Source organism: Teleopsis dalmanni, chromosome 1 (genome assembly GCF_002237135.1).
Source record: "Teleopsis dalmanni isolate 2A chromosome 1, ASM223713v2, whole genome shotgun sequence".
Taxonomy (NCBI): domain Eukaryota; kingdom Metazoa; phylum Arthropoda; class Insecta; order Diptera; family Diopsidae; genus Teleopsis; species Teleopsis dalmanni.
In genome coordinates this window covers 166191525-166207532 of record NC_051846.1, presented here as the reverse complement: position 1 = coordinate 166207532, position 16008 = coordinate 166191525, and the positions used below count along the sequence as shown (strand labels likewise).

The 16008-nt window shown below is 26.3% G+C and overlaps 2 protein-coding genes across 2 annotated transcripts; one reads left to right on the top strand and one right to left on the bottom strand.

The window, feature by feature from the left end:
* Positions 1-6463: 6463 nt before the first annotated feature.
* Positions 6464-6991, bottom strand: LOC119669683 (putative glycine-rich cell wall structural protein 1). The gene is made up of 2 exons (XM_038079684.1): positions 6832-6991; positions 6464-6775 (listed from the first exon to the last, which is right to left on the bottom strand). Exons 1-2 carry the CDS (start codon positions 6884-6886, stop codon positions 6582-6584), a joined length of 249 nt encoding a protein of 82 aa, XP_037935612.1. The 5' UTR covers positions 6887-6991; the 3' UTR covers positions 6464-6581.
* A 7101-nt stretch (positions 6992-14092) lies between these two features.
* On the top strand, positions 14093-14546 carry LOC119669677 (protein FAM98B-like). The gene is made up of 2 exons (XM_038079671.1): positions 14093-14202; positions 14275-14546. The coding sequence occupies exons 1-2, from the start codon at positions 14148-14150 to the stop codon at positions 14391-14393; spliced, it is 174 nt and encodes a 57-aa protein (XP_037935599.1). The 5' UTR covers positions 14093-14147; the 3' UTR covers positions 14394-14546.
* Positions 14547-16008: the final 1462 nt, after the last annotated feature.

The window sequence follows — 16008 nt, the reverse complement described above, 5'->3', positions numbered from 1 at the left end:
AATTGATTATTCTATCGAATTGATGATCTTGCACTACGTCCACTTTCTCATACTGTTAATTGAAACATGTACTTCGCTGGAGCATCACCCTCCATCCTCAACTCGAGCCAAAGAACTCTTTGGATATTTATTCGCTGCACAATGTGAGTGTCAGGGTTAAGTTCACAGAGCTCAGATTGTATATATCTGCTGTAGCCTGAATATTGTATAAAGGATCATGATGAGAACTAATCACTTGAATATATTCCGTACAAATATTGTGCTAATGTCTATGTTTCTGTGCGAGATAGAAACATAAATAGAGTAAATAATCTCTAAAATATAAGTTATAGTGACCTCTGCATTACTTACTGAACTCATAGTGACAGTTATAAGTAGTAATAGTTTTTTGCCGCAACTTCAAACTAATTTCGTGGTAATAATTAAAAAATTCATTGACTTCACCGATTATCCAAGCATTTACTTCATATTAAAACTTTTTTCTTATTATATATTTTTTTTATCAATTAATTTCACTGACAACTGTCGACTGAAACTGATATCTAAAAATTGAAAACATATTATATTAATATAATAATTATAAAATAGATTAAAATAGATGCTCAGATTTACAGCTTCACTTAACTTTAAGAAACTCATTACTTTGATCTTTCTGTCATTTATCTAGACTTTATAGATACTTTGAGATATACAAAATATTGGCAAATCAAAGTTAAAGTTGTTCTAATTAAATTATATTATTTTTGATTATTTTATATATAATATACGTATATATATTTGTTTTAAATTAATTATCAGTTTTATAAATTGCTTTTAAGTTATCCTCCCCTTAGTGAATTGTTAGTGTTTATATCGTTAGTAAGAAGATTATTTAAAAATTGAATAATATTTTAGGGGCAATAACTCCTTAATAAAGATATTTAGAAGATGAACAAAATTTATCGGTATGTATCAAAGTAATCGTGCAATACATATTTTCTTTAGAACATATACTGCAAAAACATTCAAAGAGATTAAGTCGTAATTGCATTTAAGCTTAAAGAGAAATTTAGAATTTCAAATATATTTCCCTTGACTCCGTTCACTTAAATCAGAATATATTTTTAATCATTTAAAAGTCGAAAAGGTTTGTATAGTAAGCACAAGTTTTCTAAGTTTTCTAGAGTAAAATATGATCTACATATAATAAGCATTAGTTTAAAAATTTACTTTCGGTTGTAAAATTTATCTAAAATATTAGATACACACTATATATATATAGAAATGTACTGCAAAAACTACTTATCTTAATTTAACAGATAATTTGAATCAGGTACTTCTAACTTTAGTTCTTTTCTTCTAGTGCTATATATAGATAATTTAAGCTTATTAAAAATTTATATATTTTCTTGGCGAGAAACCCATATAACACACTGTAAAAATAATCTTTAATCTTGTACATAATAAAGTCGAATTTAATGGATCATGCAATATGTGAATTAATAAAAACAGACTCTATATTTATTTAAATGGGTGCATCAATTGAAGTGCATTTCAACTGCTTGAGATTGGGGTTCTAATTTAATCTAACGTTGTAGCCATCACATTTTATTCTTTAAATAATCGTGTAAATAAAACAAGAAGTGAACTTGTGATAACTAAATTAGTCTTAGTTTTATTGAAACACAAGTAAACAATATATTATTTAGCGATTTCTGGTATATATATACCAGAAACAAGTGTTCCAGAGACTAAAATCTTATTTTATCCTGCAGAATAATTTTGTTTTCTATAAACTTCATTTTGAATATGTTATAACATACATCTTATTCTTCTATCTCTCTTGAATGGCACAAAATCAACAAGTTTTGACGTTCCCTATTGTTCCTACAATTTTGTCCATTGCTGGACTGGTGCATCTCTGGCGATATTCATACACAATTTTTTGTTTATTTTCAGAATATAAGTCATTCATACGTACTATTCGCTAATTTTATGCTGATAAGAAATTTGATTTCGTTATGTTGTGCTCCAGTTTAAGATAACAAATGCATTTTCTTATGAATAATACCAGTCTCTGTGACATTGTGAGTAGTTTTAAATATTTTACGTAAAGAAATTTTAAAAAAATTCATTCAAACAATTTAAGTTAATTTGTTTTCAAAAAGTTTACTACATACAACTCACAGGCTTAATATTAAATCAGGCTTAACGATAATGCCCATCGAATGTTGTTTCCTTAAAATAGACTAATTCAATTAGGACATCAAAACTCAGTAAAATGTTTCTCTTTAAACCCATATTATTTCTCCGTGATTAAGGAGGACTATGACTGTTTCAACAAAGACTGAAAGAAAGTTTACACGAACTAACATATATTTGCTACTACTTTATGCACTGAATTTATTTATTTATAAAAATTTAAACCTGTATGTTATAAGTTCTTCTCATAAAGCATGTTAAGTCAATCAAAAACCAAACTAAGGTGAAATAAATATACTAAAATGTTTTTTGGAAAATTGTTTAAATTTTATTATTAATTAGGAAAGAACTAAAATTCGAAATTTCGAAATATTCCGTCAAAATTTCATTTTTACTTATATGAATACATATATGTGTTTCATAAATTTGATACAAAATATATATAATATATATATCTTTATGTATATATATACGTATATGTGTTAAAATATTAATATGTTATTTTGTATTCATTAATAACAGTAAATAATATCTATATACAGCTTAATTAATATATTTTAAATTTTATATAGATATTATTTATATTTACTAGATATTTTATAAATAAACATATAACTATGTAATGAAGAGTAGTGTTTAAATTACTTATATATAACGCAGTAATATGACCATACTAGATTAATATATACAAAACAATTTTATTTAGTTTCTCATTATTTTCAAGGGGACTTTTTTTAATTATATATAAATGAAATCTTAAGTCGGCTTATGACTGCAGTTAATGCTGCAGTCGGAAGATTGCATTATTGAATTATAAATATTTATTTAAGTTTCTATAATATTAACATTACTATCGCTTGTCAAGTACTTAAGCAAATTCTTGGAAATTATTTTATCTGAATATTTATAAACTTCCAATTAAAAGCCCATTTAAATAGCATTCAGACGATTATTGCGCAATTTTCATAATAAATTATCAAGTTTCAATAAAGTATTCAAGTATATTAAAAAAATATACGCAGAATATAATGTATTTCAAGTTTTATATGAACAAAACGATATTGTTTAATTTCTACTTAATAACTTGTGTTCATTTTGGACTGCTATTGCGGTTTAATATATTTTGATAAAAAAATCATAACAAATTAAAAAATAAATAATGGCAATTATATAAATATTGATATGATGTTTGTTATTATATAGCACTGATGAAGTTCTTAATAAAGAACGAAATATTTGCCAACATTTTTAAATAAATGCGTTTAATTGTTCGGGTCTGTAAGCTGATAAGAATCAAAATACAAAACAAAAAAATTATATAAATATACTGGCCTTATAAATATCAAAAGATTACGGTCAAAGTCTTTTCAAAACTATTCACTATATGCACATAGAATATTTATTCTTTAAAGTAAAAATTAGTAATCTGGCTTAAATCTAAAAGTTTTAATGGGACTAACAAAATAAAAAGTAAAAAAAAAAACAGAACGCAGTTGTATAGTCAGCTGTCTGAATTAGTGGATAAATCGTTGTAGATAAATTTGGATGCTCTCGACATTTCCACGAACATCAACAATATTCTAAGTTGAGTGTGCATGAGAAAGTTATCTAAATCCTTTGTTAAAGATCCAGTTTCTTTAAATTTTTTTATAGCTTTGTCTATAGTGTGCTCAGTTCAATGATTACCAAAAGTTTCTCGGTTGTACAAATCAATCCTCCAAGCAATCACCATTTGTATACTGGGTTTTACAATTTTTATTTAATATATTTCATTAAAATCAACACCATAAATTTGGTAAGCCTATAGCGTAAAAAACTTCGTTTTCCAACTCAGTCTAGGGAATCTTTAGTCTAAAAAGAATTAAAAATTTGGGTCAATATGTACGGTTGTTTGTATAATAACCATGTCTGGCTTAAAAATAGAGATGAATATGTAATGTAGAAGAGTCCAAATTCTTCTCTTCATCTACCTACTTGAACAAGGAAAGTCCTCAATATAGTTTTCATGCTGTACCACTATACACTAAGACCAGTTATAATTGTTTTTTTTTCTAAAAATATTATCCCGGATTGACATGTTGCCTGTATTTTTTTAGTTTATATCGTCCTTTTTAGTTTAATAAATAATTTTTTAGTTGATGATGAATACATAAAAGTTAATTTAAAAAGTTATTACAATTTTGTTACTGAGCTTCTGTAGTAACTCTAAAATATTTTTAATAAGATGTCTGTAACTAACTATTACTATTTTTCCATTGTAATATTTCTCTATTTTAAAAAAATAATTTCTTTAGGTGATTTTATATCAACGAAAAAATATATCTCTTAGATTTCAATCCATGAATAGGCGATAAAAAACAGATAGTCACCAGAACAGTTTAAAACAAGTTTTTATGTGATATGGAAACGTGCCGGACAGTAACACATTTCTATATAATTTTTTGAAGATTTTTCTAAAATTTTTCTATTAACTTTCTATTATTTAATTCAATTCAAAGGTTTTACATATTATAGCAAACAACTTACCTAATTAAGCTATTATTATTCTTTATTTTATTTTAAGAGAGGTTTCGAAAACTAGTGAACAATAACAAAAAAATTCTTTAATATTATTTTAATTAATTGAAATTTTGGCTGACTATGCAGCTGTTTCTAGTATTGTCAAATATCCATTATCAGTGATCTTGAAATTATTTCTTATATTTATTTATTCGTAAATAGTTTTTTGACACTACAAGTACCAAAGATTGAAATCGTGCCCTGCCCAATTTGAAATTCAGAGTCAGCGTTCAATAACCAAATGACCCAAAGCTGTATTTGACTGGTATATTCGAACTTGATGTATTGTTAATTTGCTCTGAAAGTACATTAAAATATTTATTTGCTGTGAAATAATAAATCGAAATAATACCGAAACCGGCTGCATAATATTTGAATTAATTAATAATATTTATATTAATAACTATAATATTATATTATTAATTATATTTATATTATTAATTATTAATAATATTAATATTATTAATTATTAATAATATTTATATTATTAATTATTAATATGATTCCTTTGCATGCTTTTACATTATTCTTTCTTGTAGATAGAACCTAATCTAGGAATGTAATAGGGAGAAAATAATATTTTATTATTTTTTAATATTTTTAATATTTTAAAATATTATGTTAGATAATTTATCATCAAATTATGTTATTTTTGACTTACCTAACATAGCTAAAAAATGTTTATTTTTTTAAATGAACTGGATATGCAACTTTTATTTGAAATTTTTTTAAATACATTTAAAAGAAATTAATCTTAGTACATAAATCTGTAATCAATCAACATGTGATTATTATTAATTAGAAATTATATACATTCAATAAAGTATTAGATTCGTCAGTTAGTACAATTAACATACTATTAATTACTATATGTAAGCCATGGAGATAAATCGGATTTGGTTAAACTTTTGTAATAAGAAGATAATAAAATAAGGTGTTATAAAGCACTTTAAGAACTTAAGCATTTCTTCTTTCTTAATCTGATCGTAATAACCATCATGTAAAAAATATATAGCACGATATTTAAACTACCGGTCCATTGATTGTTATAGACTCCAGTCCGTAAAATATTGTAATTTACTCTTTAACGATATTTTCTCTCGGAAAAAATTAATTAGAATTTAATTGATTGTGAAACTCTAGGATTATCCAAAAGAGGAAAACCATGAAAAAATGTATCATTTGTGGGCAAAAAACTGGAAAGTCCCTAATAGATCGCGGAAAAGCAACACTGTACACACGCAATATACAGACAATTAAAGTATTTATAGCTATCTAATAGATATATAGTATCTATAACGGATTTATAATACAAAGGGTATTTTCAGCTTACTGATATTTTTGATAAAAAATTTTCAGTTAGATTTCACCATATTAAATATATATTATTTTTGTATATTTGATTAGTGTCTATCAAATATTAAGGCATAAATAAATTATATTAGATTTCAACTAAAGATGCTTTTTATGATAATATTATTATTATGTTTTGAATAGAATATTTCAGATCATATATAAATTGCAAATAATAATCAATGCTTTAGTCAAACCATATCAATTTCAAAAATAAATTTAATTTGATAATGATTGAACTATGACGGAAATCATTTAACATAATTACAAAATAATAATAAATCATGTTTGATTAATGTGATCTTTATTTTAATAAAAAACTTTAATTAAAAATAATTTTATATATAGTTGTTAGGTTCATAAATCTATATAAATCATACTTAATAGCGAATTGAGGTACATAATTTTTGGTCAATTGTAGTAGAGGCACATAAATGTGCAAGACAATTTTCAGCAGATGATTTAAAACATAAGCATATATTTTTGTTTTATGGACATGGAGGCATCCATGATGGGCGCACACAATCTGGACCCTTGGCACCACCAGGACCACCAGGACCGTTGCCCCAACCGCCGCCACCACCTCCACCACCACCGCCGCCTCCACCACCAGGCTCACAATTGCAACCTCGTCCACCGCCACCGCCGCCACCTCCTCCACCACCGCCAGGCAATGGATTAGCTATTAAAAATAAAAACAATTTAAAATAAATGTTATTAATAACAAATTTTATTTACCTTTGACTAACGCTATAGCCACTAATAAAATTGCAAAGATGTGTAGAAATTTCATGTTCGATTGATTCCAATACTAACTCTGAAATAAATGAGTAGAAAGCATTCGCGATATTTTATAAGGCGTTTGTTTGATTTGAGTTAAGCCGATTTTTTTAATGCGAACATAAAAAAATGAAATAAAAATCAAACAATGGAAAAACCATACAAAATAAAATTTTTATATATTGTAGTTTTCTTATCTCCTTGGAATTTCCTGTATTACACAGAAAACGTAAACTGAAACGTAGCTGTCATTAAACCGATTTGATTCAAATAATTGCAACTTATGTTAAGTAAACGATGATAATAAATAATTATAGCAATTATAATAAATTAAATATGATGAAATCTATACATTTACAGCACCTTGTACTTTGATTTTGTATTATTTCTACTATCATCTATCTACACTATTTTTAATAGTTATGTATACACAAAATTCAAGATACTTAAATAGAGAATATATATACAATTGATACAAATATATCAATTGCTACAAAAAACTATGCAACGAAGGAAGACGAAGGAATAGATTTAAAGTTGTTATCTTCTAAATAAAAATTTTGGAAAAGATATAAGTAATTATTTAAAAAATTTATTTAGATTGTAAAAAAAAAATTGTTTTTAAAATATTTTTAATAACGTTAATCTAGTCCCAATGTAATCAAAAAGCCTTTTACCATATACAGTTAATCAGTTTACTAGAATTTAAACGTCAGAAAAGAAAATATGACTTATTTATATCATTAGTTTTTCGAATACATGTCTTGAACCCACAAAAGATCTGGACATTTGATTCAGAAGCGCTAAATTTATTAAAATCCAAGTAATATAGTGTATGAGTCATTGCAGATCTCAAAAATATACTACTTAAGATGGGGATTATATATATATATGCTTTGAGATTACCGAAGTCATGATATGACCATCTTACACTTTTTATAATTTATTATTGATAAGCAAGAATTTTTCATAATCTGCCAGTTACATGGATTACTGCGAATATTAAAACTTAACAATAATATATCTTTAAGTGAGCTATAATTTTGTTAAATACTTTTAACAAATTAATAAATAAAGATATTATAAAAAATATTATAAGTCGTAAGTGGTTCAATATTGAAATTGTTGTTTTTGGAAGAAAATTTTAAAAAAATTCTAACCAGATAACAGGACTGGAGCTCAGCTACAAGGGATAGAAGTCAAATTTGGAGTACGAGCAGTGATGAATGCAGTATATATCTATCACGAAAAATAAATCAAATAATAATATTTATAATAATAATGAATTAAAATAATTTATTATCAAATAAAGTGTAAGTTAAAATAATACTTAAGGTATTATTAATAGAAGACACTACGATCGATAAAATATATTGCGGTATGAGTATTTATGTTCATTGATAATAATTAGTAGTTAGAATTAAAAACTATTACTGCTTAATAAATAAAATAAAGTAATAATTTTGTAAAAATATATAAAAATATATTTAATTGGTTAATTGTTTATATCAATTTGTATTAATATTAAATGATAATAAATTTTTCTATGAAAGTGTTTAAAAATATCCAAAATACCAATAATTTATTTAATAAATATAATTTATTTAACAAAAGAAATAAGGAAAACACAAAATTAAATGGACAAATTTGTTTTTGGAAATTTTTTAACACTATAAAAAACAACCTTTTAAAAAATTAATATTCAGATTGCGATAGATTTAGTTATTTAACTTCAGTGAACCCAAGGATCCAAGTATATCTGCTAATCCACTGTGTTACTGAATACCTCTAAAAGGCTTAAAAATCATTAAATCAATTATCGATGCGATATAATTCTTAGTGGAAGGTCTTGCAACTGACTAATCTACTAAAAAATAAGTCATCTACGCTGCTTTGCCAATTAATAGGGTAAAGTAGATGATGAACACTTTCTTCGCTAGCTTTAGAAAATGTCATTTAAAGAAATATTAAATCTTATATAATAACAAGATAATTTTCTAGCGGAAAGTGACCATAAACAAATTTATTATACCTAAAATTATAACGTTTGAACTATATCTTAAAGACTAGATTTTTTTCTTATTAAGAAGGGCCCATTTATATTATATATAGATATCTGCATATATGATGTATATATGCGTCCTATCTCGTGTTTGTTTGTTATACTGCACAGAAATAAAATAGTATAATAATTTATATATGAACTTATTATAGCAAACATCACTTTGAATACTCATATCAGGATGATGGGGTTCAATGTGATATTGTATACTTAACGCATACTTACATGTCATTCATTAATTATCTTATCAAATTGTTAATAGCATATTAGACATTCTAATTTTTATTTACTGCAAAAATTATCAGCATCAGACGAATTAATTGATATTCTGACTGACACTATATTCATCGAACTGTCATAAAATCATTATCATTAAAATATACTTTTAAGCCTTCTTTGTTGAATTGCAGTTCTACATATATTGTTTTATTTATTTGAAAATAAAAATAATATTAAAATCTAAATCACGTTTGTTTACATTACGTCTGATATATTCGAAAATAAACCACAAGTTCAAATAGTTGAAATTTTCAAAACAAATGTCGTAAATAAAACTGATTAAACCATTCTAAAATTCTAATGAACATTTTATATTAATTACATTTCAAGTATAAACTCACATAAATGCATGTACTTAAATTCTAAAATGATAATCTCTCGGTACTGATAAACTAATACTGCGGATTAAATTGTTCGCATGTACTTAATTGCAATGTTTATAATATAACAAAGTTAATATTTTTAATTTAAATAACAATCATATTATAGCAAACAATATCTTAAAAATGAGTAAGAACTAATATATATTCGTTATGTTATGTTGAACCTTTTCCGAGTTAGTGCATCTGGGCACTTTCACACTCTGATAACTGGGAGGTTTCCACAGAGATCCCTCCCCCCTTTTACTGACTAATTTGTGTATTCCTCATAAGCTTCGCGATTATGCAATGACTGATCTAAGATCTGCGTACCGCCCCGTGCAGCTTCAATGCCACTATATTGAAATTTTAATATACAATCATTTAGATGATTATCTATGTTAGATCATTTCTAACACAACTGACTCAAACGCAACAATTAAGGATGTTAGTTTGGAGAACTACCAGATTTGTTAAATAAACAAATATTTAAAAATGATTTTGATTTTAAATATTTCGGATGTGTTGTCCACAATGCTCTATCCATGATTTTAGAAATAATACAAACCTCTCATATTCTTGATCAATAAGACTGACCAAAATTAGGATGCATTTTGCATGATATTTGTACCTTAATTTGCATCAAGTATTCTCTATAAATGTTTGATATGTTAAGTCTACACAAAAGTAATGTCTTAAAGAGCCTTATTATTAGATAATCTGAGGTGCTAAGAAAATCAATTCTGGATTTGAGATCAACATCCCAAATCTCATTAAAAACTGTTATTTATTTTTTCAGATTAAAAAGTTAACCCAAAAATGTTGGGTAGAGTAATCAATATTGCAATATTCGTCTGTCACAGTGTTTATCTATTTGTACGTCTAACTTGTGTCTACTTGTGTTTCTGTATAAGTATCAGTTTGTTTTACTTTATAAAAAAATTTTATACTTTTTTAATTGATGGAATAAAACTAAGCGTAGATATGACTGACACCTACAGTTAGGTAGATAGACTTATGTCCATCTTATGTCTTGTCTATGATAGACTTATATCTATAAGTCTATAGAATTGTGTGTATCTACCTAAATATCTCTGTGTGTCTGCTCATCTGTCTTTTTTTGTTAATAGGCTTTTAGTTTTTCATCTAATTAAACTATTTAGGATTTTAGTTTTTCTTATAAACAAACGTTTTAATGATGCTAAGGAGATTTGTCTATTCTTTTGTTTTGTTTTATCGACAAATAGTTAACCAAAGCTAATTGTTTTCTCGTGGCAAGAGGTTCATTACCAGTGATTATTGTAAAAGCATAGAGTTTGAATCTAATGAAATTTTGCTAAGCTAAGCTTAATTTAACAATAAATCTGTCTAATGCAAAACTAATAGACATTGATGGAATTAACTCGAAATAATCTCTATTTCACTCGGATTTTTTTCTTGCATTTTAAAATTTCAAAATGTGTTAAAAAAAATAAAATCAATGAATAGGTTTTATTAGTAAAATAATTCATTTATTGAAATACATAATATAATAATTTTTGTACACAAATTTAAACTTAAAAGATTTTAAATTCTTATCATATAAAATAAACCCTGAAGTGATAACAAAAATTTGTTTGCTTAATATAGAATATTATTGGATTTTGTCTATTCTTGTTTTTATTAAAAAATCCAAAAATATTTTTGGTTAAAACCTAAAATCAATCTACTATCAGTTTCCAAATAATATAAAAGAGTATTTGAATCTACCACAAAATACATTCTTTGCGAAACATTTTCTAGAACAACAACGAAATGAAGTTCTTTGCTTTCCTTGGTATCGTAGTAACTTTATTTGCCTTGGCTTTCGGTATGTAATGATATATATTTAGTATTCTATAATAGATCGAAAATTAATAATTCGTCTTGTATATTTTAGCTCACCCGAGTCCTGGTGGTGGTGGTGGTGGAGGCGGAGGTGGTGGCGATTTTAATCTTTGCGGTGGCGGAGGTGGCGGTGGAGGAGGTGGTGGTGCAGGTGGTGGAGGTGGTGGTGGAGGCGGAGGTGGTGGTTGTTAAATAATACGTTTCACTCATAATTTTTGGTTAAAAATCAATTATTTTATATATATAATGTTATTGAGCAATAAGTTTAAATTATTTATTTAGAATTTAAATAAAATAAAAAGTTTTTCCACTTGAAAATTATTTTTTTTCATTTCGCTTATATTTTTGTTATAAAAAACTATAAAATAGTTTTATAAATGTGTTCTTCTCTATTCAAAAATATAATTATTCTTATAGCAATTGTTCTTTCATTAGATATTAATTCATTAAAAAATATTTTTAAGCACTCATGTTTTAATTAGTAATAGTTTTCACTTATTCAACTGTTGGCTTTTAAAAAAGCATAACTATTAAACAGTAACACATCTTGCGAACATGTATATGGAATTATCTTTTGGGAATCATCGATTAAACAATCATAAGCTCATAGAATAAAACAAAAAATATTGAACAATACGAACACCGAAGTAAGACACCAAAGAAAGAGAGTATCTCACAATAATCCTTAAATATGCAGTGACGTGGTGACAAGTTCCAACACATCTTAAAATCTAATCTAATCTAATCACTCGGAATAAAAAAAGTAACAAATGTTTTCATTTTTATTTTCAGTTAAAAATAATTAGTTTTAATAAATTGTCAAATAAATTCAAGAAATGTATTGAATATGTTTTATTCAATACTTCAGTAAAGTTTAGTATCTCTGTTTAATATACAGTAATAGGAGCAAATGAACTAGAATATGATATGAAGATATGCTGATTTAAGGTCCGTCATCAACTAAAAGACAAATAAATGATATGATTTTTTTTTAGCCTAATTAAAGCCTAGTGTGGGGTAGAGATAAGCCCCCCAGCCATTATAGAGTAAAAGTGCGTAATAGCACTAACTCAAGAAGAAGAAGAAGAAGAAGATGAACACATATAAACATAACTGAATAGATATGAATGTTATTGCAACGATGTTCTATTTCTTAATGTTTATTTTTATAGCTGAAATTAATAAATTATTAATTACAAAGGATGTATTAATTTGTCAATTATGTGCATTAAAGTTGTTATTCTATAAAAATTAAATTTTAATGAATTTCTTAATTTTATTAATAATATCTATAAAGACCTCAAGTCCTCTTATAGTATAGTGTATAACATCTGACGTGTTTTCATCTGAGATTAGGAATTCTTTAACCAAGAGTTATTTTCTTCATTCGTAAGACTGCAGGTCTTTTATTCAATTGGGAATAGCAAATATTCTGAAGATCGCATTTTTGTCTTACATATGGGAGCCTAGAATATCTACTGTTTATCCGTTTATTTTTTATTATGTTATAGCTCTGTAGTGTGTCATAAGTGCTTAAGTCTATGAAAGCAGAAGTATCCAGGTATCCAAGTAATGAATAAACACGATTTTCTTATACTTTGATACAAGACTAATGGAGTCTTCATCTTTATTTGCCAATTCGGTTTCGTATATTGGTGATCATATAACATAATATAATTTTGTTTAATTAGCTTTTGATAATCACAATTACAAATTTTTTACGATTTCTGCGTATTGTTCTTTACATCTAGCTATATTTATAAGTCTTGCAATCTTTCATATTTGGGTCCATTGACGAATATTTCGCAGCTATTAAAATTGTTTCCTACCAATACTACGTTTCCCTTAGATTTTTCTCTGAACAATCATTTGGAGTAGATCATATTTTCAATTTCTCATAATATATCCTAGATAGACTGTTTTTCTTGTTTTTATATGTGCTAAAAATTCACTGCCACACCTCATTCTTTGTAAAACTTCATTATTTGTAACATGATCTGTCAATGGAATTTTGAGAATTCTCTAAAAAATCTATAACATAAATCTATAACTTAAAGCTTATTAATATCAGCAACTTTGAAAGTCTAAGCTTTCATCGCATATAGAAGTATGGAACAGACAAAGCATTTAACAAAACGGATTTAAGGTTTAATAATGAGATGATGACTGTTAAAAACTAATAGAATACTAATACAAAAAGTAATTCTAAGAAACACTTTAGTGTAACCTATTATGTTTTTCTTACACTCATATCTATAAACACTAGGATAACCACTATAATACTTACTACTTTTTATTAGTAAATATATTTTTATTATTCTGAATATGGTACAAAAATATAATTTAGGTAATGATAATTTATAGGCAAAATATTTTATAAATTGGGTCCCAGGACGAACGTAAATCATAAAAAATTTAACAATTAATATTTAATAAATATGTTATTAATACCATTGAAATTGTAGTCATTTATTTATTTTTAAAAAAATTTTTTTATATGTTTTTCTTAACAATTGATTTGTATTTTGATAGAGTTGAATGTGTTATCAAAGTGATTATTCAATTTGTTCTAATACATTTTAATCTTTTGGAAAAACCTTTGTTTTGAACTATATTTATAAAGTTATCTGTTAAGACTTCAAATCTGTGCGAGTATAAATAACGCTGAAAGTTCATACCTTAGACTATAATAAACTTACCATCGTAAGATGAAGATCTACGCTTTCATAAGTCTTTTGTTGGCCATCTTGGCGCTTGCAGTCGGTACGTTATATACTTTATATTACTTTTAAATAATCGGAAAAATTTAATTATAATGAAATAATTTTATTCTAGCAACACCAAATCCTGAACCAAAACCTGAACCTAAGTGGGGAGGTGGCGGTGGTGGTGGTGGCGGCGGTGGAAAATTGTGGGGAGGCGGCGGTGGTGGTGGTGGAGGTGGTGGAAAATAGATTTCTTAACCACTTACTACATAGATTATCACAGGCGATTTTATTTTAGAATTTGTTTCAATTTAACAAAAAATCATTTATAATTTGTTACAAATCGTTAATCAATCAAGAGTTTCGACATAAAAAAAATAAAATGTTTCAAAACTGAATAAATATCTTTTACTTTTAATAAATTTTAAAAAAATTTGGAAAATCTATAGAAATATATGTTACTTCTAAAGCCTGTTTGATATCTTTTTAGGTGTATGCTGTTATGTTTAACAATAATATTAAAGTTTAACTTCACTTGTTTGTTATATAAAGTATTTAATTCTGTAATATACCTTTTTTTGTAAGAAGTATATATAGTGTTTTTAGTCATATAAATGCTATAATATTTATTGAAGACTAATACATTATACAATCAGGCTGCGCAATGGAGATATAGGCTTTAATAGAGCGCTAAAATCATTATAATGCACTCGTTACGACCTATTGTAATGGCGATTAAATAATTGGTTGATTTAGTGATGCTTTAATTTTGTTAAGTGATTCCTAATACTTTTTACACACAATATAGCTCGCATTGGACAACATTTCAAATTTATAAATGGTGCATTACGAATGTACCAGGGTGCATTTACAATATTTCTTAGTACCTTGTTTTGAAAACGTTTTATCATCATAACCTTGCTTTTACTTATGTATCCCCATAACTGTATGCCGTGCGTCCATACAGGCTTATCAGGATTTTAGTTTGTATCGATAACACTGAATGCGTGCCGATTAGCTATTTTATCTATTTAAACTTCAATGTAAGTTCTTGTTTTTCGTTTTCTACATGCTTTTTCCAACGTAGTTTAGCGTGTAGTCTAAGTATTTCGCAACATGTACCGATTTAATATTGCTAAGCTTGAGTTTTACGTTTTAAAAAACGTAAAAAGACTTAATCATGTCTTTTATTTCCTAATATGTCGTCTCTTAACATTTATGAAGATTTTAAGTTTCCTCCTTAGAGAAAATAGTTCCATCATATTTGAAAATAAAATTTGCAGTCAAACGATATGAATGCAATGGGATCTGTTGTAGCTGATATTGTTAGGGCGAATATATTTGCCAAAATGATGAACGAGATCAAACCTAGATTATTAACCAAATCCATAGACGATATATTTGCTGTCATAAAAATTAACAACATAGAGAGTACATTTTACACATTATATAATATAGTAACTTCAACAACTCTCAACCACTTCATCATATAATTCGGAACACAGCTCTGAATTTGATTAGACGTGTATTCAACATCAACGATTCAATTTTTCATAAGGAAAATAAGAAATTTCTAATTACCATCTTGCTTCAAAATGGTTATCCCAAACGGACCATATCTAAACAACTTTTAATACAAGGGAATATAGTGTGAAAAATCAAATCCGATCCCCAACATTAGCTCTCAAAACCAAAAACACTTAAAAACCATTTTTTAACAAAGTAAAATCTCCAAAGGACAAATTAACTAAGCACCATGTTGTAAACAAAATTTACTGTGGATGTGACGGGTCAAATATATGCAAGCAAGTATCAAAATCAGGATCAAAAGACAGCATTAGCGACCAACTGCTTTATGATGAAC